The sequence below is a fragment of the Lissotriton vulgaris genome, chromosome 9 (assembly GCF_964263255.1).
Source record: "Lissotriton vulgaris chromosome 9, aLisVul1.2, whole genome shotgun sequence".
NCBI classification, from domain to species: Eukaryota; Metazoa; Chordata; class Amphibia; order Caudata; family Salamandridae; genus Lissotriton; species Lissotriton vulgaris.
Genome location: NC_141697.1, coordinates 590,385,192 through 590,411,426, shown reverse-complemented (window position 1 = coordinate 590,411,426; position 26,235 = coordinate 590,385,192). Strand labels below are relative to the sequence as shown.

Sequence of the window (26,235 nt, the reverse complement as noted above, 5' to 3'; positions counted from 1 at the left end):
AAACTTCCTGTCTGGGTTTGACAACTTTCATAGTCATATGTGATACATCCCCGGGGTTCCCCTCCCCGAAAACCCTTTCTACCCTAGTTTTATTGGTAAATGGCTTCCATTCAGTTGCATATTTAAGGCTCTCTACCGTTCAGCCCCGCAGTGGGGTTATCCTTAGAGATCATCTTGTTAAGGGTTCCATGTGCTCCCAACTAGGTTTGTTTTAACTACGCAATAGAAGTATAGGATCAAGTCCCACCTGACTGGTTTTCCTTCCTCTCTTTTGCTCCTCTGTAGCTCATGGTGAGATTCACTCACCTGGCGAGTGACCTGTGACCTACCACAGTCCATCGCTGTTTCGCATCGCGAGCCAAACAGGCCACGATTCCATGGTAATTTCTTTCGCATTCCTATCCATCATAGTCTGAATGTACTGACTATGCTGTACCACTATCCAATTCATCTAATTGATAGGTTTACTATTTTATCCAACAGGACTGCCCCACACTCCCCCCACCTTCCTAGTCCTGATGAAGACCCCATTTAAGGACTGAACTGAGCCTACTCATAGGGGTCGAAACGTCGACGGTGTCTTCTACTCAACTTCCGGCACTTGCTCTTTACAGTCTAGTATTGACTTGGTGTCCGTCAAGTTTTGCTGTGAAAATTACTTATCTTTTTATGCCTCTATAAATTATTTGGCCTTTGTTTCTGTAATTGTTTTGATCCTGTTTAGATTGTGTGTACTAGTCACCCACAACTGTGTTCATTCTTTCCTCACCAACCCTTCCCTCGAGCACTCCCTCTCACCTCTCCTCCCTTTCTTATCGGGGCACAATTTTGTGATAATTGTATGAAATTCCTCTGAAGTACCAATCCAAGGTATTGTGAATAAATGACAATACACTTTTCCAAAAGTGAAGAATGTTATTTTAGTTTTTCTTTCTAAAGTGTTTTGAACTATTATTTGTTGGTTGTGCAACACAACCTTTCTCCCTGACGGGGACCCCCCTTTACATGTACTACTTACCGCCCAGGTCCCCGTGACTGCTTGGGTTAAACCCTTCTTCTTGTAATGTCCATACAAAGGAAGGCTCGCAGTCGAAACATTCCATGTCGAAACCGAAACACGCTTCGACGCCGAAGACTTACTTGACACCGAAAAAAATCGGAATCGAGCAAATTCTTGGTACCGAGAAAACAGAACACTGACGGTCAGAAGCAAAAGCACCTTTCGGAACCAAAAATTTCGGTACCGCCACAGGAGCATCAGACAGATCCAAAACAAGACTTTGTTTATCGATCCGCAAACTGGCAAGGTGGTGACAAAACTACCTAAAACGAGGAAGAATGAACAGTTGGACGACAAAGCTCCTACTACTAAAAAGAGAACAATGGGGACAAATACAACTCCTCCCCTTTCTCCTCAACCTACAGACACACCATCTTCTCCTCTTCCTCACACTCTGCCAGCTATTCCTCCACCAAGACCATCTACACCTCAGACAGATGTAGAAAGTGATACAGGGGGAGGGAGAACTTCATGGGGATGACGGCACTGCCCCAGATGAAGCAGACCCATGGGAGGATTATAATGCAGGGTCAGATAACGATAACGACCCGAACTATATCCCTCAAAACCCTCACCACCTGATAATACAGGTTTTGCACAGCTAATTAATAGGGCAGCAAAATACCACAAGGTAGACTTACACAAGGAACCTCAAATAGAGGATTTCCTTTTAGAAACACTACCTGCTGCACAAAGAGCATCAGGAACACTACCTATGCTTAAGGGTCTTCTCAATCACACAGCTGACATATTCAAAGATCCTGTGAGGGCTAGGGTATTAAACCCAAGAATTGATAAAAATTATAAGGCAGCCCCAAAGGACCCAATATTGATCAGTGGACCGGTTCCTCTTGACTCGCTAGTAGTCACAAACGCTCGTAAGAGAGCAAACTAATTAACTACAGGAGAAGCTCCTCCTCCTGATAAGGAGTCCAAGTTAATAGATGCCTCTGGCAATAGAGTAGCATCCCAAGCGGCAAACAGCTGGCGCATAGCTAATACACAAGCGCTACTTGCACACTATGATAGAGCTCATGATGAGTTAGAAAACCTCATTACACATCTCCCTAAGGAACATCAAAAAAGGGCAGATCAGCTTATACAGGAAGGGAAGATAAAAACTAACACTTCCATTAAATGTGCTTTAGACGCAGCAGACACTGCAGCAAGAACCATCAACACCAGTATCATGTTAAGAAGACGTGCATGGCTCAGTCTCAGGGTTCAAACAAGAAGTACAAACATCATTATTGAACCAGCCTTTTGATGAAAAACTTTTTGGCTCACGTACAGACGAGACGTTAGAAAAAATGAAAAAAGACACGGAAACAACTAAATCAATGGGAGCATTGCAACAGCCAAGTCAAAGGGGTTCCTTTCGTAGGTCCACCTATAGAGGCGGGTCAAAGAATACAGGCACAAGCCAGCAATCTACCTCTTTTACACCAACATCACCCAGAGGTAATTCAAGAGGCAGTTAGAGGTAACAACAACGGTAGAGGTCGCGGAAATAACAACCGCAACTCCCCAACCCCAAAACAGTGACTTCATACAACTCCCCCAGACCATATAACACCGGTCGGGGGAAGTCTATCACAGTTCCTACCTGCCTGGGAAATCATCATATCATACAGGTGGGTGAGACAAATTATCCTACATGGTTATTGCCTAGAACTCACAGCTACCCCACCAAACATCCCCCCCCCCCCCCCAAACAGCGTCCAATGAGTCAAGATCATCTAACATTGTTAAAACAGGAAGTTCTATCACTGCTACAAAAGCATGCTATAGGAAAGGTTCCACAACATCAACAAGGAATAGGGGTATTCTCTCTATACTTCCTAACTCCCGAAAAAGACTGGTCTCTAAGGCCAATACTAGACCTCAGACCTCTCAATGCATACATAAATTCGGAACATTTCCACATGGTCCCGCTCCAACAAGTACTTCCTTTACTGAAGAAAGGGGACTTTCTTTCTACACTGGATCTAAAAGACGCTTACTTTCACATCCCAATTCACAAAGCCCACAGAAAAGATCTCAGGTTTGTTGTGGAAGGACAACATTATCAGTTCAAAGTCCTTCCGTTTGGGGTCACAACAGCACCAAGGGTGCTCACAAAATGCCTAGCAGTGGTTGCAGCACACCTAAGAAGACAACAAATACATGTCTTCCCTTACTTGGACGATTGGCTAATAAAAGCCAAATCACAAGAAGAATGTCTTCAAAACACACAAAGGACCATTCAGTTGCTGCACCAGCTAGGGTTTACGGTGAACTACACAAAATCCCACCTGCAACCAAACAAAATTCAACAATATCTAGGGGCTACTATAGACACAGAAAGAGCCAAAGTATACCCCAATCCAATCAGGATACAAACAATGCTCCCGTTGTTCCAAAGATTTCAACCGCAACACTCACTAACAGCCCGAGTGTTCATGCAGTTATTAGGGATGATGTCCTCTTGCATACTGCTAATACCATATGCCAGACTACAAATGCGTCCGCTGCAGGAATGTCTAGCAACAAAGTGGAATCAGGCTCAAGGTCAGATTACAAATCTGGTGTTGGTAGACGACCGCACACATCGCTCTCTGAAGTGGTGGAACACAACAAACCTTTCCAAGGGGTGGTCGTTCCTAGAACCGATTCCACAGGTGATACTAACCGCGAATGCATCGCTCGCCGGATGGGGAGCGCATATGGACAAATATACAGTGCAGGGAAGATGGAGTGTACAGCAAAAAAGGATGCACATTAATTATCTAGAACTACTAGCAGTGTTCCTAGCATTAAAAGCTTTTCAAATGCACATTCTCAACAAAGCAGGCCTGGTCAGAACAGACAACATGACAGCGATGTATTATATTCAAAAACAGGGGGAGGACACACTCTCTCCAACTATCCAGACTAGCCCAGGACATTTGGAGATCTATCTGATAGCCGAACACCTACCAGGAGTTCAAAATCAGATAGCAGACATCTTAAGCCGAGAGTCAGAACAAATACACGAATGGGAACTGCACAACCAAATACTGCAGCCATTCTTCCAAAGATGGGGACAACCAGAAATAGATCTATTTGCCACCCATCAGAACGCGAAATGCCAAAACTTCGCATCCAGGTACCCACACCACCTGTCGCAGGGCAATGCATTATGGATAAATTGGTCCAACAAATTTGCATACGCTTTCCCCCTCTCCCACTAATTCCATTAGTGGTTCGAAAACTGCAACATTCAATGACAATGATACTAGTAGCACCCACGTGGGCACGACAGCCATGGTTCACCACGCTACTGCAACTCTCACAGGTGCCACATCAAAAGTTAGAAATATTACCCATGCACCTTACACAGAACTAATGCACCCAGATCCCAAACAATTGAACCTAGCGATCTGGCTCCTGAGGTCATAGAATTTGGATACTTAAATTTACCTCCAAACTGTATGGAAATCCTCAAGCAAGCAAGACGTCCTACCACCAGAGCATGCTATGCAGCAAAGTGGAAGAGGTTTGCTGTATACTGTAACAACATCAACCCTCTGGACGCATCCACTAAAGAGATTATTTGCTATTTACTACACTTACAGCAATGTAACCTTGCTTACACATCTATTAGAGTACATCTTGCAGCTATAGCAGCGTACCTACAAAACAGGCAACATCTATCCCTGTTTAAAGTGCCAGCAATAAAAGCTTTCATGAAAGGCCTCAAAAGAGTCATTCCACCAAGACTACCGCCTTCCCCGGTCTGGAATCTCAACATAGTACTCACCAGACTAATGGGACCGCCTTTCGAACCTATGCATAGGTGTGAAATACAATTCCTTACATGGAAGGTAGCCTTTCTTATAGCCATTACTTCACTCAGAAGAGTAAGTGAAATACAGGCATTTACAATACAAGAACCATTCCTACAGTTACACCAAAATAAAGTGGTTCTTAGAACAAACCCAAAATTCTTGCCTGAAGTAATTTCAGCATTCCACATCAATCAACCAGTGGAACTACCAGTCTTCTTTCCCAAACCACAGAAGGTAGCAGAAAGGGCCCTACATACATTAGATGTCAGAAGGGCAATATTGTACTACATAGAAAGAACACAAACTTTCAGAAAAACCAAACAACTATTTGTAGCGTTTTCTCCAACACATAAGGGCAATCCTATCTCTAAAGCAGGCATTGCCAGGTGGATTGTAAAATGTATACAAATATGTTGCAAAAAGGACATTAACTGTCCCTCCTAGAGCTCACTCTACACGTAAACTAGGGGCATCTATGGCCTTCTTAGGAAACATTCCTCTAGATGACATATGCAAAGCTGCAACCTGGGTTACACCGCATACCTTCACAGAACACTACTGTGTAGATGTGCAGGCGACACAACAGGCTAGAGTGGGCCAAGCTGTACTAAAAACTTTATTTCAAACTGTTGCAACAGACACTGGTGACCACCGCTAGGGAGGTAACTGCTGTATAGTCTATTCATAAATGTACCATCTGCAGCCCATATGCCTTGAACGGAATATGCTACTTACCAGTATGCATCTGTTCTTGGCATAGAGGGCTGCAAAGTGGTACATGCCCTCCCAGCCTCCCCGGAAACCTGTGTCAGTTCCAACACTATCTTATTTAGATACACTTACATGGACATTTCTATCTGTATTCTATCATACTTCTCCATCTAACCCTACTATGGCAAAACAATCTAAGGATGGAGCCGATGCCCATGCACACTAGCAACCAAAGGAGGAGTCCTCAGTCTCGTGACGACAAAAGACTTCTCCAAGAGAAAAACAAGTGCAATCACCAGAGCCCAACACCAGATGGCGATCTATTCATAAATGTACCACTCTGCAGCCCTCTATGCCAAGAACAGATGCATACTGGTAAGAAGCATATTCCTTCCACTTTACATATTTTAGGTCTCGCCTAGGAAGCACACGTGCGTTGCTCTAGGAGATGACCTTTAGAAATTGGTCAGCTCTATTCAAGCACTCGTGCTTGTGCTGGCGTCCACCTTGCTGGAGCGAGCAGCGGCGCGCGATAATTGAAAACAGATGGCCCGCGCGCCGCTGCTTGCTCCCACAAGGTGGATGCCAGCACACATGGTTGAAAAGAGCTGTTAGCATCTTTTTTTTTTCTTGTCCGCGCGGTCACAAAACGGGATCACTGCTTGCAGTTTCGGCTCTGATCTTTTGAGCAGACACTCATTCCTTGAAGAGTTGAAAGCAGACTGCGCATTCACTCATTTATCTGAGGTGCAGAAAACCATGTTAGAAGAGTGTTTCAAAGCAGAGTAACCCTCCTGACAAACACAGCAGGTTCTCCGGGCCCCGGTCCCTTCTGATAGTCTGCCTTCGCTTGTATTGCCTATTATGCTTAACTGCCATTAAGATTTTTTTAATGTTTTTCTTCAAAACAAAAAAAGTGACCAGTTCTGATGCCGCCGGAGACTGCTTTCTTGCGCTCTAAGTGCAGAACTTGGAACGAGTCTTTAAAGCCGACACCTGTGGGTGTCGAAGGTGAGCCCGGAAACAGCAGGGCTGTTTGAACCTGTGCTGTGCAGTTATCATGGTAAAGTTTTGAGCTAAATAACGTGGCAGGCCCAATACAATAACTGTATTTTGGTCCGACGTTTATATTGCTAATTTAGCCCCACAGAGAACCCTATTTTTTCAACCAGGCTTTGCTATTGGCAGCTGCTTTACACCCTGAGAATCCATATGTGTCGCTCCCCTCTTAAGGCCTCAGAAATGTACTCCTGTGGTTGTTGGGGCACCAGAAAAAATATCAGAAACTTGTGAACACCTTTCACGATTTTCAATTCAATCCGTGAAAGTTCAAATCTCGGTTTGTTCTTATTGGATTTTTCCCATTTTTGTCTCATTTCACTCATAAATTATTTTCTACTCTTAATAATAAAATTGATTATGGAGCTTTATTGTGTTTCTGTGCCATTTTATAACGTGTATGCACTGCTTAAGTACTCCACACGCTGCCTGTGATTTAAGCTGGATTAGTTTCTGTCCTGTTACCAGGGATTGAGCACAGCTTTATTTTATTTGTACATCGTCTCGCAGGTGATGGCCTTATCCTTTGTGCCGAACACTTGTCCTACCCAATTAATAATCCACTTCCCTTCATAACAGAAACAATTGATGGAGCATTTAGCACAGCAGACCCGATATCTCTCAAGATGTATGTTCAGTTTATAGTCGTAAGTGGCAATCCCTCCTAGATAATCACACGTGCTAGGTTGGACATAATGCTTTATTCTGGTGGAGCAAAGAATGAGGAAATTGTAGATTACCTGTTTCTTTCCCAGTGCTAAGGACCTACAATAGAGCATCAGTTTAAATGTCTGGGTTTCTTACATTCAAGACTGACATTTAGTCTGCTGTTACGGTTCTGGATGCAATCTATGTAGTAATCCAGGCTAGGTGAGCTTGTGTTAGTGTTCTGTTGATCAAAATATGTGAAGGGGCTTAAACAAGGCGTGTTACAGATTGGTTATTAGGTCACACAGAACAGATACTTTATTCCAAATGGGCACCCACTTGAGGGCACACGAAAAGGCTTTTTGATAAAATTGGATTTGTGCTGTGCTGGTACAGCACTTTTCCTCTATCATTTCAGAATGTAATAATATTGGTTTTTACAGGCTCCTGGTGTACCTGTTACCTTGGCTTGTTTCTTTGAGTTTATGCCTCTGCACGTCTGACTCCTTCCATCTCTCATTTTCCAGGTCATTGTAGAGAGGTACCGCAAAGAAACATTCCTACCACTTTTGGACAAAACAAAGTTCCTGGTTCCAAAGGATATGTCAGTGGGGCAGTTCATGGCCATTCTGAGGTGAGTCAAAGAATGGAGCCCCCTCCCCCCCCCCCCCCCCCCCCCCCCCCCCCAAAAAAAAGACTACACTTGGCATGATGAGACCTTATCATAAGGAGGGATTAGGGTGAACCCCAAAATTAAATCTTGTCTTGTGGACAAGAGGTAGTGATGGGGAAGATGGAGATCCTCATTCGAGAACGGTTGACTGGGACCTGATTTGATTGCTTATTTAAAATAATAGTCGGGCCAAAATTTTGCTGAAGTTTTTTAAATTGGTTCCTAAAAAATCGATGTATGTAATGTAGTTTGGCTTTGACTTAAGCCAGTTTGAAAACCTGCCCCTCTTGTAGGTGAGCTCTGCTGGAATTGAGGAAATGTTTGCCACTTAAGCAATATTTGCAGAAGTGCAAGAAACGTGAGTGTTTCTACTGTGTTATATAAAATCGGATACAATGAAAAATGTACTTGCTACCGTAAAGGAAAGTTTAAATTCTATTAAGGACACGGAGGCGAGGATTAGGCTTTGTTTACTTTTGTTATGTAAAATTACTCCTGCAGGCATTTTAAGATTGTAAAAGTTAATCCAGAAAAAACGACATCTCCCATGAACACTAGGGAGTGACATCACATATTTCAACCAATGAACAAAAGTCCATCATATAACATCCTTTGTCATGCATCTAGATTCCTCTTTCTGCCTGCGACGGCTGTCAATCACCATTTTTACTGCTCCTGTTTGTTAGAATCTGCCACTGCAAAAAAGGATACCCATTACTTGATACGGAAAAGAGATCTCAAATATCCTAACACAATTCAAAATAATGTCAACAAGTCCATAGGTGAAAACAGATTTTTGCATCATAAATCATCCCATAACAACATCAATTTGTCTTCAATAATGGGACAGGGAGAATCTTTTCAAGAATTCTTAGGGTAGGCTAATCCTCGCCTGCGTGTCCTTACTGGAATTGAAACTTTCCTTTACGTTAGCTAGGACATTTTTCATTTTATGTCAGGACCCAGAGGCGAGGATTAGGCTAGTTCAAAGCTTATCCACCACCACGTTTGCCAGATGAGTAACTGGTTTAAAATAAAAGGCCTTGAAGGTGGAGTCATTTGACCAGTCTGCCACATTGAGGATATCTTCAAGGCGCCAGTCTGCCACATTGAGGATATCTTCAAGGCGAGCTCCGAGGCAGAATGCTTTTGAGGCCATGGCCCCTCTGAGTGGGCTCAAACGGGAAGTATCACTCCCTGCTTCTTGCATGACCCACCTGACCCATCTGGCAATTGTAGGAGACTAAACTGCTTTGTGAGGTTTGGTGAGTGCAATTAGCATTTGTTTCTCCCCATGAGGGCAAAGTTCTTCAGTCACAATATCATAAGCCTTAATAGTGTGCACTACACAAAATGTAGGATTTTCTCGTAAAGCCGGATAAGAAACTTTTATAATTACATTTCACTCTGCGAGAAATATGAAACAAACCCCTCCGGGGTAAACACTCTACCTGTTATATCCAGGGCTAGGACATCCGACACTCTGCGGCAAGATAACAGACGTAGAAGCACAGCCAATTTTGCCGACAGCTGTTCTCTGGACAGATAATTATGAGGCCAAGACTGAAATAAGGACAGGACTTTAGCATCCCATATGGATGTGTACTTGGGTTCATGAGGAACTGAAAGTCTAATTCCTCTTAAGTTTCCTGACCAACGGATGTTCTCCGACTGGGTGACCATCCACAAGCAAATGACCTGCTCAAATCACTGATCTATAAGTCTTGATTGCTCGATATGCGAAACCCTGGGAAGCCAGACTCGCTAGGAAGCTTACCACATGGACAATGTCTGCCCCCAAGGGATCATCTTGGTGTTGATGACACCAACACAACCATCATGACCAGGTGGATTGATATAGTCTTTGTACCATCTGCCCAGGCCATAGCGAGCAAGAAGGAAGTGTCTGTCAAAAGGCCTGGGACTTGCCAATGTCGCCTGTAACCCTCCAGGCCATACGGTGAAAAAAAAACAGTTAGGACCAGCGGATGAGTATGGTCTTGGGGATCTTGGAGGAGATCCGGAAACTGGGGTAGAGGGATTGGAAAATCCCAAGAATGTTCTATCATCACTGGAAACCCGACTTGAGATCCCAATTTGGGGTTATCACCACTACCCCCTCCTTCTGCCTGCGTACCTGCACCTTCAACCTGGTTATCATGGCAAAGGGAGGAAAGACATAAGATCCTTCCTTACTCCAATCTTGTAGGAAGGCATCCAAGGCTGTCGCCTGTGGATCCGGCCTCCAGCTGCAATGCCTTCGATCGGGAGGTCCAGTCGGGACACAAATAGGTCCATGGAGAAAGGATCCTACCGGGTCTGGATTTGACGAAAGATCTGTGGGTTCAATTTCCACAGGCTGACATCTCCAATGGCGAGAGTGCCAGACGGCTACCTGATTGGGGCTCCCAGGAAGATGCTCCGCTGTAAGGAGATTTGATTGGCCAGACAATACTACCAAAGGGTTCGGGCCAGGTCCGACAGTGTCTTTGACCTCGTTCCTCTGATATGATTGACGTAGCCTATGCTGCCACATTGTCCATTTTGAGAAGTACGGAACATTTCATTTCTGTTCGGCCCAACAGCGAATCGTGAAGGATCCTGCCATCAGTGCCAAGCCGTTGATGTGTAGAGAGCGTTCGATGGAGGACTATTCTCCACCTGTGGAGAATCCCCACAACGTGCGCCCCATCCGGAACCGCTGGCGTCTGGCTCGATTATGAGGTCTGGTTGAGTGCCGAAAATCGCTCTGCCATTCCAAGCTTCCATGTGATCTAGCCACCAACACATCTCCTCTTTTACTTCGGGCGAGAGGGGAATCACATGCGAGTATGAGAGGCCTTTCCGAAGAGGTTCGATTTATAAACATTGAAGGGTCCTGTAATGGTGAGGACCCGGAAAAATCGCTTGGATAGGACGATAGAAGTCCCACTATCCTTGCCAGTTATCGAAGTGACACATCGTACTTGGATAGTGTTTTCCGCAACTCGTCGCATCTTGGACAGTTTCCTCAATGGCAGCCCGGCTTCCCCGAGGGCCTGTTGGCTTGGAGAATGTAGTGGCCTGAGGGCACTACCACGAGAATATCCAGTACTGCCTCCCTAGTAAGCCAAGTTTCCGTTACAAGAAGTATGTCCGGTTCGTCTGAATCAAGTAGCTGGAATATTTCGAGTTGGTGTTTTTACCAGTGAGCCGGTATTTAAGTAGCTGACTACCAGGGTGCTCTTTATTTTGTCCAGGGGCTGGGGGAAGAGCTCTTTACAGATGGTAGGACTAAAAGTTCAGGGAAAGCGGTCCTTCGGTTAAAAATCCCTATAGAATGCAGATGGGCTTGGGTGCCGGAGCGAATAGGCCAATTGTCATGGAGATGTGTCAGTTCAGTAGCTGTAAGAGAAATGAAATGGGCATAATTACTTGCCCCTTGCCCTGGTCGGCCGTGCGCTGACGGGTTTGCCTTTGGCGCGCCGACGCACGTGAGGAAAGGCATGGCGCGGGGAGAGCTAGAGCGCTAACCAGCGGCTCCGCTCCCAGCTGCCAGGAATGAAGGTCAGAGGCCACTGCACCCTCCACATCAATCGGGGAAACCCCGTGGTGGACCGGGGTGTCGGCGTATGACCCAGGCAAGGTGTGCAGTGCTGACGCGGGTTGGAATACAGTAACAGTAATGGGGACTGAATTAAAAGTAAGATTTAAAGGTTAAAAAGCTAGCAGCATAAGTGCTTGTGCAAGCGCGCAAATGTGCTCACAGCACGTTAAGAAATGGCGGTGCTGCATGCTTCGTAGTCAAGCAGGACAGGTCTCCGATCAGGCAGTCAAAGCGAGCAGAGCAGCGTTCTGCAACAAGCTGCACGCGCTCACAAGCCACAGGCTTAGTCACCATTGATAAGAAGGAAACTGACATACTGGTAGATTCAGGTGGCAAGAATCACTATATTCTCATTTGAAATTCATGAGAAGAATTTCAAACCTATCATTTTGCAATCTTCAGATGTGCCCAGTGTATCCTTTAAGGGCTGATAGGGCCATCCATTGTTCTGCTAATTTAAGTTTTAAAAAGTGCTAATCAGATGTAATGTATATGTGGTACGCAAAATTGGAGGGAAAAGCATGACTTCTTTGCACAAAGTGAAGTTTTACTATATTTCTGTTTTCTTGTGTAGTTCCATGATGTCACTCCATCATGGAAGCTGCACAGTGAAGTGTCTCTGGGTTTGATATCTAGAGAAGTCATAGACCGGGTCGACTTGTACAGCTGTGCCTCCAATAGAGGGAAAAAAAACGTATGTTCAAAATCTTAACTGGCTTGTTTTCATCCCACCACAAAAAACGATCTGACGCATCTAGTGCTGGCTGTGTCTTATTGCTTTCCCCCCCCCAATTTTCAGCATTGCTGCACAGCAGCTGCGAAACTGTACAACATGGGTAGAAGACCATGACAAAAACAATAGCTCTTGCATAGGTGATACCCATTGGCTTTGCCAATGCTTGTTTTTTACATGGTGGTCTATGGAGCGAGAAGAGCTCTTCTCGAGCTTTATTATTTAAAAATGTTTTCCCTAAACCTATTAAGTGGTACAGCACAGTGGTCATTGCAGTGCTTAATATTACATTTTCTGCCTGTTAAACTGAACGGTAAACAGTGATTTCCTTCAGATTTCTGAGAAACGCACAAACCTGCAGCTATTGCATATCTATGTTACTTGTGCAAACAGTTCATGGATGCGGAGCAGTTCTACACATACCCTAAGTTCAAACTGCTGCTAAGTGGAAACATACTGAAAATAAGGAACAATTGAGCGTAGGTAATTTAAATGCACCTGTTTATGTTGATTGTGCCTGTCTTTTGGGCCCCAACTACTATTGAGCTCCTCAGTGCATTCTGTGCATAAACAAGCCCAGTTAAAATCAGCATGGCTTGTGTGCGGTATGTAACATCAGATAAACCGTTATTAAAAATGATGCTACATGTCAAACTTGTACAGGAGGGTTTATTTGTACAGGCTGCCAGCGTCACAAATATAAAATCCCAAACACAAGGTAAATTGGCCAATTACTTTAGATGACCTTCTGCTTTTCCGCAAGCGAACGGAGACTGGGCAGAGGGTTTCTCACGCCCTTCTCTGTGGAAATGGCTGCGGCCGGTGTTTGCCATTTGAAGATGGAGCAGGAGCAGGCACGGTTTTCAGGTTTATTTTATTCTATTACATAGGTTCTCCTAGTCCTTCCGTATGATGCTGGCTTTCTTCCTCATCTGCCTCCTTTGGTCATGTGGGGGTGGTTTATGTCTTGGTCAGTGCTCCGTTGTCTGCAGGGACGGAAGGCACCGTCCTCTTTCTCGTAGAGATCCAGGCACACCAAAGACTTCAGCTGCTGGTCTATGAAGCATGCAGATCCTTGGTTGCAACCCAGTCTACCTCCAGCAGGCCATCCCCCCCCCCCCCCTGCTTCCATCCATTTCACTGGCGTATTTCAAATTCAAAACGAGCAGCGCCACGCTTTACATTGGACGTTACATGTATATCCCAAGTGCAGGGAGTAGCTATCGATAATGCAGTGGCCACGGGACACTGAGTTGGAGTGGCCCACTGAACCACCAATTATAGCGGAATTTATGCCCAAACCAGGGGCTGGGTTGGGGGCACTTTCCTTGTTTCCATTGGGACTTAAAGCACCCTTGCTATACTACACCGCTCCTACGCTACACCACACCACGGCTCATACGGTCCTTGTTTTAAATGTTCAAAGCTCGTGTGGATAGTATTTTTAAAATAAATGCAGGTATCGTGGGAATCGTTCTTGGAGCTTTTTAGGAGGGAGAGACTCGTGCAAAGCAGGCACATTTTAGGCATTTCTAAATTGGATGACAGAATATTTATCACTGAGAAATATCCCCACCCAAAAGTGGACCTAAATGGGGTTAAAAAGTATGACTTTTGTAATTAAGTTTTGACACACTTACTATGCTCTAAGCTCCATTCATTTCTATGAGGGTTAGGGAACGGATTGTCCTTATTAAATGTACACTACCTCAAGGATGTATGAGGTTTACATTTTAGGGCGAAAGGGTGCAGCACCGCTACCATCATGCTCTAATATGTGTGAAAAAGGCCGCTTTATTGAAGACTGGTGGTCCTCACAAAATTACCCTTGGATTTTGCCTTGCAAAACTACCCCTCACAAAAAGACTGTCTTTAAGTGTTGTACTTTAATCCTGTAACCTCTTATCTACTTCTCTAAACATCTACCTATGTATCTTAACCTTATTGCCTGCTCCCAGAGTAACTTGGTTGTAACTGTAAAGTTAACCTGTAAACTTGTAAAAAAAAAAAAAAAAAAACTAGCTACCAGATGCCACTCAGAAAAGTCCCTTCCTTTCCATGACTTTTCTGACCCCTAACCGAGGAAGATTTAGGATACCTTTGTATGTCTAATAACCTGTCTAAAACATTTTTTATCTGATCTAGCTCCATCCCAAAGCAAGACAAGTGCACTCAATCCCCCCTCTGAAAAAAGTACCTCCGCATACTTCAATTCTGGATGCTCTTCTCAACCGAAAACCTCATCTGTACAAAATAATCTCACGTCCCTATTGATCTTCCTCCTTGCTCTGTCAATAGTGGCAGGTCTTTCGGCCCGCTCCATTGTCCCCTAGGAATAAATTCTGTCCAAATGACAAAGCATCCTGACCATTGCTGTCTGATTTCTCTCTCCCCCCCCCCCCCCCCCATACATCCCTTTTTATCTGCTTCAGTAAAACTAAACCTTTGCATACCACAAGATCATGCTCTCTTAGATGTACAATTAAAACATCAGGGCAAATATGCCGTTGTATTAAATTATTTAGGAGGGCAATAGATTGTGGCATCTCATGCCACCTTTTTGTGTGCCAATTTTTTTTAAGTAAGTCTAACACAAGGTTAAAACCTTTCTCCTTCTGATGTTCATGTTCCGTCCATTTTGCAAGCGAGTGACCGACTATCCAAATAAACAGCTATGCCTAATCCAGCCCCGCTTCTGCACCTGAAAAGACACGTGTGAGTAAATAGAAAACTACATCTTGCAGTCTCTAGGCTCCCCCAACTTGATAGATCTCTAAAAACAATCAGAAGTCAAACGCCGGTCCCTGTGCCAAACCCGCTTCGCTGCATCTGTGATTACCCTGATCCTGAATGAGTGCGTGTCAAACTCTCCTGGAGCTTCCCTCAGCTGTAGCAAGGATCTCAATCACCCACAATAGCTGCGCAGCAGTTACCACCTGCCCCGATACTGTGAAAAACGACCCCAGACCCCTCATACACCCCCAACCTACTGGACATAAAAAAGGATCCGCACTGGCCTTCATTACTACTACTTTTCCTATTCCCCTTTTGTCTGTCTTAGAGGGTTTAAGCGAGACCCTTCCCACACTCCTCTTCCCCCCCCTCCACGCTACCGCCTTCCAATCTAGCCCTGCCACTACTTTCCTCCCCAATAGCTCTGAAACGCTGAAAGCTCTGAAATACATTCATGACATTAATGCAGAAAACAGTGACTCTTGTAGATCCTTGGTATAATCCTTCAGAGCCTGGCCAAAAGTTGCACTGACAATGGCCTCCTAACCTTGAGCATGGTCCCCATATCCCTGGCTCAGCCTTCAAGAATACGTCTGTCCAACTCGCCCGCAGAAAGGGCATAACCCCACAGCAGCGTGCCCATAAATGTAATCCCTGCTAGCTTGCCTGTAATGGTAACCTTGGACAGACCTCTGCCAATCAATGACAAAATAAACTGAACATCATCTTCCTCCCTCAGGCTTCTGCGCCCCTTCCTCTAGAAACTCCTGCCAAGCTTGACGATATGCCATCCTAGTGGAAACAGCCTAAGGCCCTACCACCAGTTGCAGCATCCTTTGTCTCCTATTGACCACATCCCTGCAGGTACCGGTGTCTTGCAAATGTCCGCCTCCTTGGCAAAACCATGGAAATTCTTGTACTGCGAATGAGACTGTATCTGCAATTTCAATGTACACCCCTGGCACATGTCTGCCTTGAAACAGAATATCATGCTTCCGACAACTAAAGATGAACTCTAAGTAACTTGGGCACCTGTTCGTCCCTGGCGCACTGCTTATTGACCACATGTACAACAGCCATGTTAGCCCTGAAAATGACCCTCTTGTGTGACAACCTTTGTGCCCACACTGTGACAGCTCCCACTGGGGGAAAGGGCTCCAAAAAGGCAACTCATGCCCCCATTCTTCTAATATCTAGGCTAATCCACAGCGCACCAGCTTTCCTGCCAGTACAGTCCAAAACCACTAGCACTTGCCGCATCTAAATACAGTTGGTCATCCCATTCCTTAGGTGCTGTCATGGGGATGCCATTGAATTCCACCAAAAACCTGCACCACATGCGGAAGTCTTGTTTCGTCCCTGCGGCCAAGTGCATGTGATGGCACAGCAGTGTAAGCCTTGCCAATTACCTGCTCAGTCTCCTACAAAATCTTCTACCTGACCACCCGGCATGCAAAATTCAGATGCCCTAGCAACACTTGTACCACCCTAACCATCACTTTGTCTGGCCAACATGTCCTCTATCAACATTTGCATATGCAGCTTTTTGTGCGTCGGTAAGCGTGCCTCCATTGCCACCAAATCCAATTCAATACCCAGAAATGACAACACCGAGCTTGGCCCTTGTGTCTTCTCTGGCACCAGGGCTACCCCCAGGAGCTCCTGGAACTCCGTATCAATTTCGCCGTCTGGTCCCGCACAGGCATGGCTCTGAACGCCTCAGTGTGACGACGCATGTCCATGTATTTAAACAAGGACACGCAGCTCTCTGGGGACTTTTCACAATAAACGCTCGCAAATATCACGAAGGCTACTGTCCAGTTGTCTATTGTCTTGGGCACCTTAGGCCTCTTAGACCACTCCAGCTCCTCCTCCTTCGATCCTTCTTTTGACTTACATTCCCTGTGTAATAACTCCAGCATCTCTACATATTCCCCCTTTCATATCTTTTCTTTTGTGGTCCGCATGAAGTGTCCTCCATTGGCTTCGTCACACCCATGTGAGGGAGCTTCTGCAGCTTCATCTCATGACTTCCTTTTGCTCCTTCTACTTGCAACCTATTGCTTTCCTTCTACCCCCCCCACCTAATCCTTGCGTTGTGCCGTCTCCTATATTTTTGTCTTTTTGACTTTCTGTTGCCCCACTTGTGCTGCCTCCCCCTCGAACGTCTGTGCCTCCGTACCTACCCCAGTATCCTTCACATACAAACCTTTTCAGAGACTGACCTCCCAACACGTCTCCTCTCCGCCGGAGGCAGTCCCTACTGACAGTCTGGTTGGAGCGAGCATGATGAGCTTACCCCCCATCGGCCTTACCCAGTGTCCAGATCGGTGTCCACACTTCATCCAGCCACCTAAACAGTTGTGCAGGGGGTTGAATGGCGTTGACCTGGACCAGGTAACATCTTATTATCCTTTTTCTACAACACAATAGGCACATCCTTACTGTGACCCCAATCCCTCCTCAATTATCTCCTCCTCTATGCTGTCCTCATTCTAATCTAACTGTATGACATTCATCTCTTTAACCTCCCCCCTCCCCCCCCCCGACCTGCCTGAGATTGAGCTCCTCCAAATCTATACCCGGGCACCACTGGGTAACATCCCGCCCTTCGGCCCCAGCTATGTGCTCTCGCCCTATACACCTCACCGCTGCCCCAGAGCCTACATTGGCCCAACTGGCATGTGACTCACCAGAGTCTGCCTTATCCTGTGCCTGCTGATCCTGTAAAGAAAAAGTAAGGTCTGGCAAATTGGGGTTAGTATCCCTGCCTGCTCCTGCCTGACCTAAGACCATAAACCACAGCCAATATCCCCTGCTGCCCTTCTCCACCCGTGGCGGGTACCCCTGCTCCCTATATGTCCCCACCCGCCCCACCTCTCCCATTCTGTGCTGCGCTCCCCCTCTCCTCCCTACCCCTGCTGGGTGCCCCTCCTCCGCACTGGGCCTCCGGCGTGTATATACCATGGCTGGTGGCATACATTCCCCTGCTTGGTCTCGGACACCCCGCGCTCCTCCCCTTCACTCCATTTATACAATTCCGCCTCTAGGGAAGACGCTGGACCCTGTTCCTGACCCCACCCCCTCTCCTCTTATTTCTGATACCTTCTTTACTCCCGGTTGCATCTCCTGCATCCACCCCCCTCCTTGGACCCCCGTGATCTGAGCCACTAAGGTGCTCCTGGGACACAGGAGCCCCACCGTGGATCTGTCTGCCTCTCCCCTTGTGCTGGTTTCCCCTCCAACCCTGGGCCTTCCTCCCCAATGTCTGCTGTGGCCCCTTACCCAACCCACACCCTTCTTCGCCATCCTGCTGGTCTTCTTCCCAAACTAGCTCTCATCCCCTAACCACCCCACCCCCATCCTTACCCCTTCCTGTTGTACCACAGAGGGGGAGGGGGGTGGCTCACCTTGAACATGGCCCCTTCCCCTAAAGCCCCCTCCCCCAAGGCTCCTCCAGTTGTCCAGCCGACATCAGGATGCGCTGACATGTAGCCGTGTGCTGTTGAGAAATAAAACACTTTCAACCGACAGACTTCGGTTTTGTGTTGTCTGATACAATAGTTGCTTGTTCAGAAAGACAATGGGGTTAATGCACATTGATTACTAGAGAAAAGGAGCAATGGCGCAATTTGTTTGCGGTTCGCCTTCACATACAAGGGTGTGAGTGAATATGCCATGGGGTGGTGTGTTTAAAGGGTGGAATCTGAGAGCGGTTAATTGGCAAAAATCACCTTTAACCCCTTGCGTGCTGATGACAGACCCCGTTCGTCATGCAGCACGGTGCTCGTGTGCTGATGACGGCTGTGGGCCGTCATAAACCCGCCCACTCTTTAAAAGCGCCGCACAGGCGCAGAATCGCGGCCGCACGCAAGGGGTTAAGGAGAGTCAGTGAAACGTTGAAAGAGTCATGGCGACTCGACTGAGTGGTTTCATCTTATTTGCCTAAACTCAGAGGGAAGACGGGAGGGGGGGGGGGGTAGAAAGGATAGAGAAATAGTTCCTATGATTTTAGCACTTAAATAGGCTCATGTTTTTTCTAATTTCCTGTGTGCCAGTCTACAAAGCTAATGACCTATTATCATGGTGTACACCATCAAATATAATCCATATATTTTTCATGTTTAAAAATAAATACAGAGCATTTGATGGTTTTCTGTTTGTATTTATCTGTAAAAAACGGAAAACTGAGCACCATATTTATCATATTACTGCAGTCTGAGGTTTTCTTAGGTAAGATTGGTATAACCGGTCTGCATCCATCCATGCAATCATCCATTCTTTCATACATACATGCCACTCCCACCCTACTGTTGACTTGCCCTTTTCACACACTCGCCCATCCACACAGTCGCCAATTAATGACCAAGCACTTTTCACTTTAAAAAAATAGCACGTTAGCTTTTTCAGTGCTTGTTTATACACTGCTGCTAAAGTACCCTTTCAACATTCCCCCTTTCTTGCAGTTTAATGATTTGACTTGTTCTCAGCACTGCCCTCTTGCACTGCAACTTTGAACTCCTTTTCCAGTCTCCTGTTTCTCGCCCCCTTGTCACTCTGCCATTCTCCTGTAGTGATGCCCTTCCAACCCCTGTTGCTGTATTGATTTCTTTTTACTTTATCTGCAGGAACCGGATGCCTCTCGGCCATGCCCACGCCTTCTACTTCCTGCTGGATGGCCGCACTCTACCCACAGTTAGCATGAGTATGGCAGAGGTGTACGCGGCCCACCGGGACGAAGATGGCTTCCTATACCTCACCTACGCCTCACAGGAAGTATTTGGCTAGCATGCCATGCACAATCGTTCAGTGGGCACACAGCAGCTTTCTTGTGCCAGCAAATAGTTGCCTGCCTGCTTTCTCCATCAGCCATTTATGATGGGCTGCTGGAGGAACAGAAGAGGCAGGAGTTCCTTCCCATTCATTGAGAGGACACACTGGACCACCCTGCCAGAGCCACATGGGAGAATATGGACCTACATTCAAAACAGCTGGACTGTGTTTTTTGGAGTGGGGGTGGGGGCGGCTCATGGAACAGTGGAAGTCAGCAGAAGGCTGTGCGACAAATAGTGGGTTTTGGTTGGAAGTATGAGCGTGGATGGAACTGACTTGGTTTTGTGGCCTTTTATCTAAAGTAATCTTCCATCCGGCCCCTCATGTGCAGGAGATTCTGCTTCCTGCTGGAGTGCAGGGGGGGCATGTCATGCATACAAAACAGCCTTCAACACACTTTTTAAAACATCTTAAGGAGAAAATGATTTTTATTTTAAATATTAAAATATAATGCAAATGTTGAAATTTGTTTTTGCTGAATAAATTGTTTTTCATACGTCCCTCATATTATTTATTTCAGAGGGAGTTCGAGATGATGGGATTGTGCTCGGAAGGAGAGCTTAAGTGACATCCATTTTGTAGGGCATTGGCATTGCTTTTGCATCTATTACTACTTCGTTCGGTCCCCATTCCTCCAGACTGGTGAGATGTTCAGGTTGGCAGACCACAGAAAGGAGTCGATTCAAACAAAATAGGTTACAAAAAAGGGCTTGGCACACTTTTGGTGGGAGTTTGCCAATGGCCCGTGTCTACCCTACACTTGGCTTATTTTTCCAGTAAAGTACACATTCACAACTTTCTTCCCAACGCATAGTCTGTCCTGGAGAAATATTCAAGACCAAGGCTTCAGCAGCTGCTCATTTGAACAAAGATTGGCAAAGCCAATTGTTCTGGCTTTAATAAGCCAATGCATATCAACCCAGGTGTTCACAAATGTGGTTTACTTGCACTGTAAACACACATGTTATTTATCACATTAAAGCCTGTCCTATCTGCTTTATCAACCTTGGAAAAAAAGTAGCAAAGTGTATTGCTGTCTATGTAGAATGCATGTATGAGAGAAAGAATTTAATCTAACAACCCTCATGAATGAGTGTACTTTCATTTGTTTTTAACCATCTTTATTGCATTTTATCATAACATTTGATTATCCCCCCCCCTCCCCCCCCCCTCCAATAAACCCAAAACAAACAGATAAAGGTTGCATTATTGGCCAGGAAATACAGTGGGGAGAGAGATATATATATGTATATGTATATATTTTTATTTATTTATTTTATCAAAGGCCCGAAAGCTTTAAGAGGGCACTCAACGGGTTGCCACCAGCTGGTTTCTCACTATAATCCGCCCCAGTTTGCCGATGTACTTATCTTTTGCCGACTCGTTTCGAGGTATTACACCTCTTCTTCTTGGGCTGCTCATTACACGGCTGCCCTGCCTTGGAGAGAAGCACCATCTGCAATTCCAAAGAGGCTAGTGAAGAGGAACTTGTCCGTATCGCGTCCGCACGGGAAGCTGAGTGAAAAGAAAATCGACCTGGGGTTCTATCATCCTACTAAGGAATACAATATGCTTTTAATGATGTACAAAGTGCGCATGGAACTTACCAAAGGTTTTAATTATGCTCGTATTGGACTACCTGTCCCAAAAGGCAATGAGGCACACGTACTAAACGTAGAGAGCCAATCAACTAACTGAAATAAAACAAGAAAAACATGTTTAAAATGCGAGCGATCCGTGCGATTTTGTAACGAGCAGCCCAAGAAGAAAAGGTGTAATACCTCGAAACGCGTCGGCAAAAGAAAACTACATCTGCAAACTGGGGCGGATTATAGTGAGAAACCAGTTAGTGGCAACCCGTTGAGTGCCCTCTTAAAGCTTTTGGGCCTTTGATATTCAAATATCTATTTATAATATAAAACTATTCAGATCACATCACACCATAACACCGGGTTAACAAAAGTGAAGAGAAAAGTAGCAATGAAACCAAAAAAAGTATCTGAGGAGCCAGTGTGATCAAGGAGAAGCGGGGAGTTCATTCCTGTCCCTGTGATACAAACCTGTCTCTCAAAGGGGCCCATATTTGAAGCCCCTTTTTACGAGCTAGATTACCTTTGTGTACATAAACTGCTCTTTCAGAGTGATAGATTAAGAATAACCGGGCCAACCAGTGATTGAATGACGGAGGTACTGGGTCAAACCATGCTGTTGCCAAGCACAGTCCGAGTACTGCTATGGCGAGAAATAAAAAAGGAAAATAAGTTGAGGGAAGAGCTTCCTGCTCCTGGACTCCCAGCAAAATCAATTTCCAGGTAACCTTAGTCTGCAGGTTTAATTGTATCCCCAAAAAATGGGATATCTCCCTTCTCAAATTCGCTAGACCCGGACATTCCGCCAACATATGCATCAAATCTTGTAATGTTGAATCTGTAGGTTGGCAGATATAAGTATTGACCAAGCTAATGCTAAGGAGTAGAGTCCTCCTTGGACTACAGTAACCTCACCCATCGAGTAGCATGTTTCTCAATATCATTCCCCCATCCTGTCATTTAATAGTTTGTAAATATCTCCAATCGAAGATGTATGCCTAGCTAGTAAATCTACAAGTTGAATCCTATTGAACCCCTCCCCACCTCCTCTTTTCTTCCCTATGAAATCCCTGATTTGCAAAATTTAAAGAATTAATTATTTCCTAAGAGGAATTTACTCCTCATATTTTTAAAGGTTGTAAAACTTTTATCAATCAAGAAATCCCAAAAAATAAATGGACCAAGATTTTTCCTCCATCGCCTAAAATACAGATAATATATCCGGTAAAAGAGGATTATCATGAAGGGGAGTATAGAAACTAAAACGACCAACCCCAAGTTTTTTCTCGACACTAGTCCACACTCTAAAAGCATACAGAAGTATCTCGAACCTAACCTTTTTAAAATGGCCATATTTTAATTTCTGGAACAATCAGCCCTGAACTACAGTTTCAAGGGTTAATTCAAAGCATGACGGTACAGTATTCAGACACAGCCCTTCCTGAGGCAGGTCAAACAGCAGGGGTATTATTTGTTGCAGTGTCGAGGCCCAGTAATACAGCTGGAAGTTTGGTACAACTCATCCGCCCCCTTACCTGGAAGGGAGAGGAACTTGAGTCCTCCGGGGCCTGGTATACGCCCAGAGAAACCTCCCAGTCATGCCGTTCGCAGCCTTGAAGCACAAGTTCTCTACCTCACTGGGTATAGCCCTAAAGATAAACAGGAATCTTGGAAGGAACATCATTTTAATTAAGTTACACCTCCCAATCAGGGAGAGTCTGAGATTATTCCATCTAAGCAACTTGGCCTTGGGTTTTATAAATTATTGGACCCAAATTACCCACTACCACATGATCCATGTCTACGCTGATATTGACACCCAAATATTCTGCGTTGGAGACCACCTGTGTGTCTTCATACTTTGTGTTCTCATTTAGAAGTATCTGCGTTTTATCCTTATGAAGTCTTTCTCCCATGATACGTCCAAAGAGGTTGGCCTCCACTTTGATCTCCCGGACTGCTTCGATGGGGGCATGGATAACAATCGCACGTCATCCGCGTAAGCTTAGATTTTAGTCTCTCAGACCCTAGTTACCATCTGCGGGATTAGAATAGCCCTATCGAACACTTTATTAGCATCTAATAATAACAGAGTCCCAGGGTCCCCTTGGATTTTGACCACATCAAATAAAGTGATTACCCGACGGATGTGGTCTGTGGTACTCCTTCCCAGAATAAAGGTGTTGTATGGGTAAGACAATTTTTGTTATAACCTTAGATAGCCTTGAGGCTAAGATTTTAGAAAATACTTTAGTATCAGACTTAAGTAACGTAAAAGGTCGATAAGATCCTAACTGATTCACCGGTTTTCCCTTTTTGGGGAATGCTACCATCCTAGCAGAAGCTCACGAATCAGGGTGACAGCTCCTCTGAACGGCCCAAAATACCGCCAACATAAAGTTATAGAGGGTGGTAGCAAAGACTTTATAAAATTCCCCCGGGATGAAATCTGTCCCCACGGCTTTTCCAGATACTAATCCCGACACTAGCTGTAATTTCTTCTATCGATCTGGGTAAATCTAAAAGCTCCCGATCCTCCCGCCCCAATCCATCCATAGTCACCTGATCTAAATAGGTCTCTATCCCTTCTGGATCTACTGTCTCTTCACCATACAGATTCTGATAGAATCTTTGAAAAGCAGAGAGTATTCCCCCCCCCTTGCTCCGGAGATGGTACCAAGCTCGGGGGCTTGAATTTGTTTAATGTCACTGTGTGTAGCCTGCTGAGTAGCATGCAGAGCTAAGGTATGCCCCACTTTTTTTCATTCAGTTCATAGGTTTTGTTTTTCTATAATGTATATTTTTCGGCCGCTGTTTTTAGCAGAGATGTCGTCGTCCCCCCCCCCTGCTGTTTTAGCCAATATAACCCGAAGCTGGGCTGCCTCAATGTCAAGTCCCATAGTAACGGCCTCTATCAGGGCTTATCGCAGGCCGAGACAGGTTTGGTAGAGTCCCTGCCATTGGTGTTTCTCCTGTTTCCGTCTATTCCAACTATATCTGTTTCCACATGAATCCCAGCTTTAAAGGTACCCCATACTACTTCAATGGGAGCAGTCCCTAGATTTTCAGCCATAAATAATGGAATCCACTTCCTTAAATATAAAATATAATCTCCATCTAGCAACAGAGCACTTTCAAATGACCATCCCCCCCTTAGACTGCGAAGTAGCATGAATATCAATTTAACACTAAGGGATATTCAAATATGCGAGAGGCGGAGATCAACCTACTGAAATAAATAAAATAGTCTAGGTGCGCATGCACCTTATGAGGGGCAGAATAGTAAGCATAGCCTGGGTCCAATGGTTCTTGATCAGCCTAAACATCAAGATGCCCATGTAGATTAACCAATTGAACTAGTTACCAGAAGACTTTGGGCTTACGCGCTTGATACATCGCAGCGCTTGTCATCAAGGCATCCCTTTTTAGATTAATATTAAAATCCCCACACACAACTAATAGAAGTGGCCACCCAACCAGTTCAACACTGATCCAGACCAATAGTACTAAATCATCAGTGACCGTGATATAGTGTAAAAACCCCTCCATCATGAGTGCATTCTACAATGGCCCATATTCTGAATGTATCCACCCTGAATCTAGTGATTCGGATCTTGCCTTTACGAGCAAGTATTGCTACCCCACCGGTACGGGTACCTTGCAGAGTCCAGGAGAACTTGATACACTGTGAATTCCAATGAATATTTCTGGGACCCCTCAACGTATGTTTCCTGCATACAGAGTATATCAGCTTTTAAATACTGCACATCAATGTTAACTCCCTGCCTCTTCCGAAAATTATTTAGGCCACAGATATTGATTGAAGCTATTCTTACACTAGTCATCTTTTTTTAATATAAAATAAAGTTGCCTGAAGGTTACAAAACTCAACCTGTGCTTGGATCCCCTCCTCACTGACCACCCACCCTCCACCAATTCAGGCCCCCCCCCTCCCAACCCATGCCTTGAGCGAAAGGGTCACTACTGACCCTGATGATGGTGCTAACCCGCATGCCGCTCCTGCTTCCACCACTCACTGCCTTAAACCACTCAGCCCCCCGTCTAAGCCCGAGAAAGACGAGTTCAGAAAAAAGGGGTAGAAGCCCCTTCTACAGAAAGCCTGGATAGCCCTTCAAAGAACCCAAAAGATATATTTTCAAAAGAAAGATCACATAAGAGGAAGAAACACTACAACCTAACAAAATTCTCCTTTTGTGTCAAATGAAGAGAAACAGCAAAAGGATCTTTTATCAGCCCAGTCCAATTTCGTAAGATTTCTTTCAAATATTGTTGTACCTTGACCTCAGAGAAAAGTCTGAGTATTTCCTTTGAAGATCACCTTGAGAAAAGCTGGGTTTAGCAGAAATACTTGACGTCCTAGCTGTTAGAAGGGCGAAAATCGCTGCCTGAGTCTCTATCTCCTCTAGACTGCCACATGGCAAAAGTGTGGGCGGACAAAAAATGTTTTCCCATCGTATGATCTCTTTACTTTCAGTCTTGCCTTGTCAAAGATCGCCTGACGTAGAGGGAAATTACAGAAATAAACCAGGATGGCTCTCTGTCGTTCTGGCTGGAGAGTGAGGTTTTTCTTGGGGGTGAGGGGGGGACCTGTAAACCATTTGCATTTTGGATTCCCAATCCGATCAACTCTGGGAAGGCACCCCTTTAAGTAGCTGGAGCATGAAGTGTCTGATGTTGCATCCCTTCACATTCTCTGTGAGGCAGAGAAACCGTAAGTTGTTTCTACGTTGCCGATTCTCGAAATCCTCCCATCTTCCACATCAAGCTGGGTCTCTTGTAG

General features: G+C 45.2%; 1 protein-coding gene across 1 annotated transcript in view; it reads left to right on the top strand.

The window, feature by feature from the left end:
* Positions 1-20,345, top strand: part of LOC147691901 (microtubule-associated protein 1 light chain 3 gamma-like) — a 50,818-nt gene extending 30,473 nt beyond the window's left edge. The window contains exons 3-4 of the mRNA XM_086936702.1: positions 7,815-7,921; positions 19,641-20,345. Of these exons, the coding sequence (XP_086792828.1) occupies positions 7,815-7,921; positions 19,641-19,800 (267 nt within the window). The 3' untranslated portion in view covers positions 19,801-20,345. The remainder of the gene's footprint in view (positions 1-7,814; positions 7,922-19,640) is intronic.
* Positions 20,346-26,235: the final 5,890 nt, after the last annotated feature.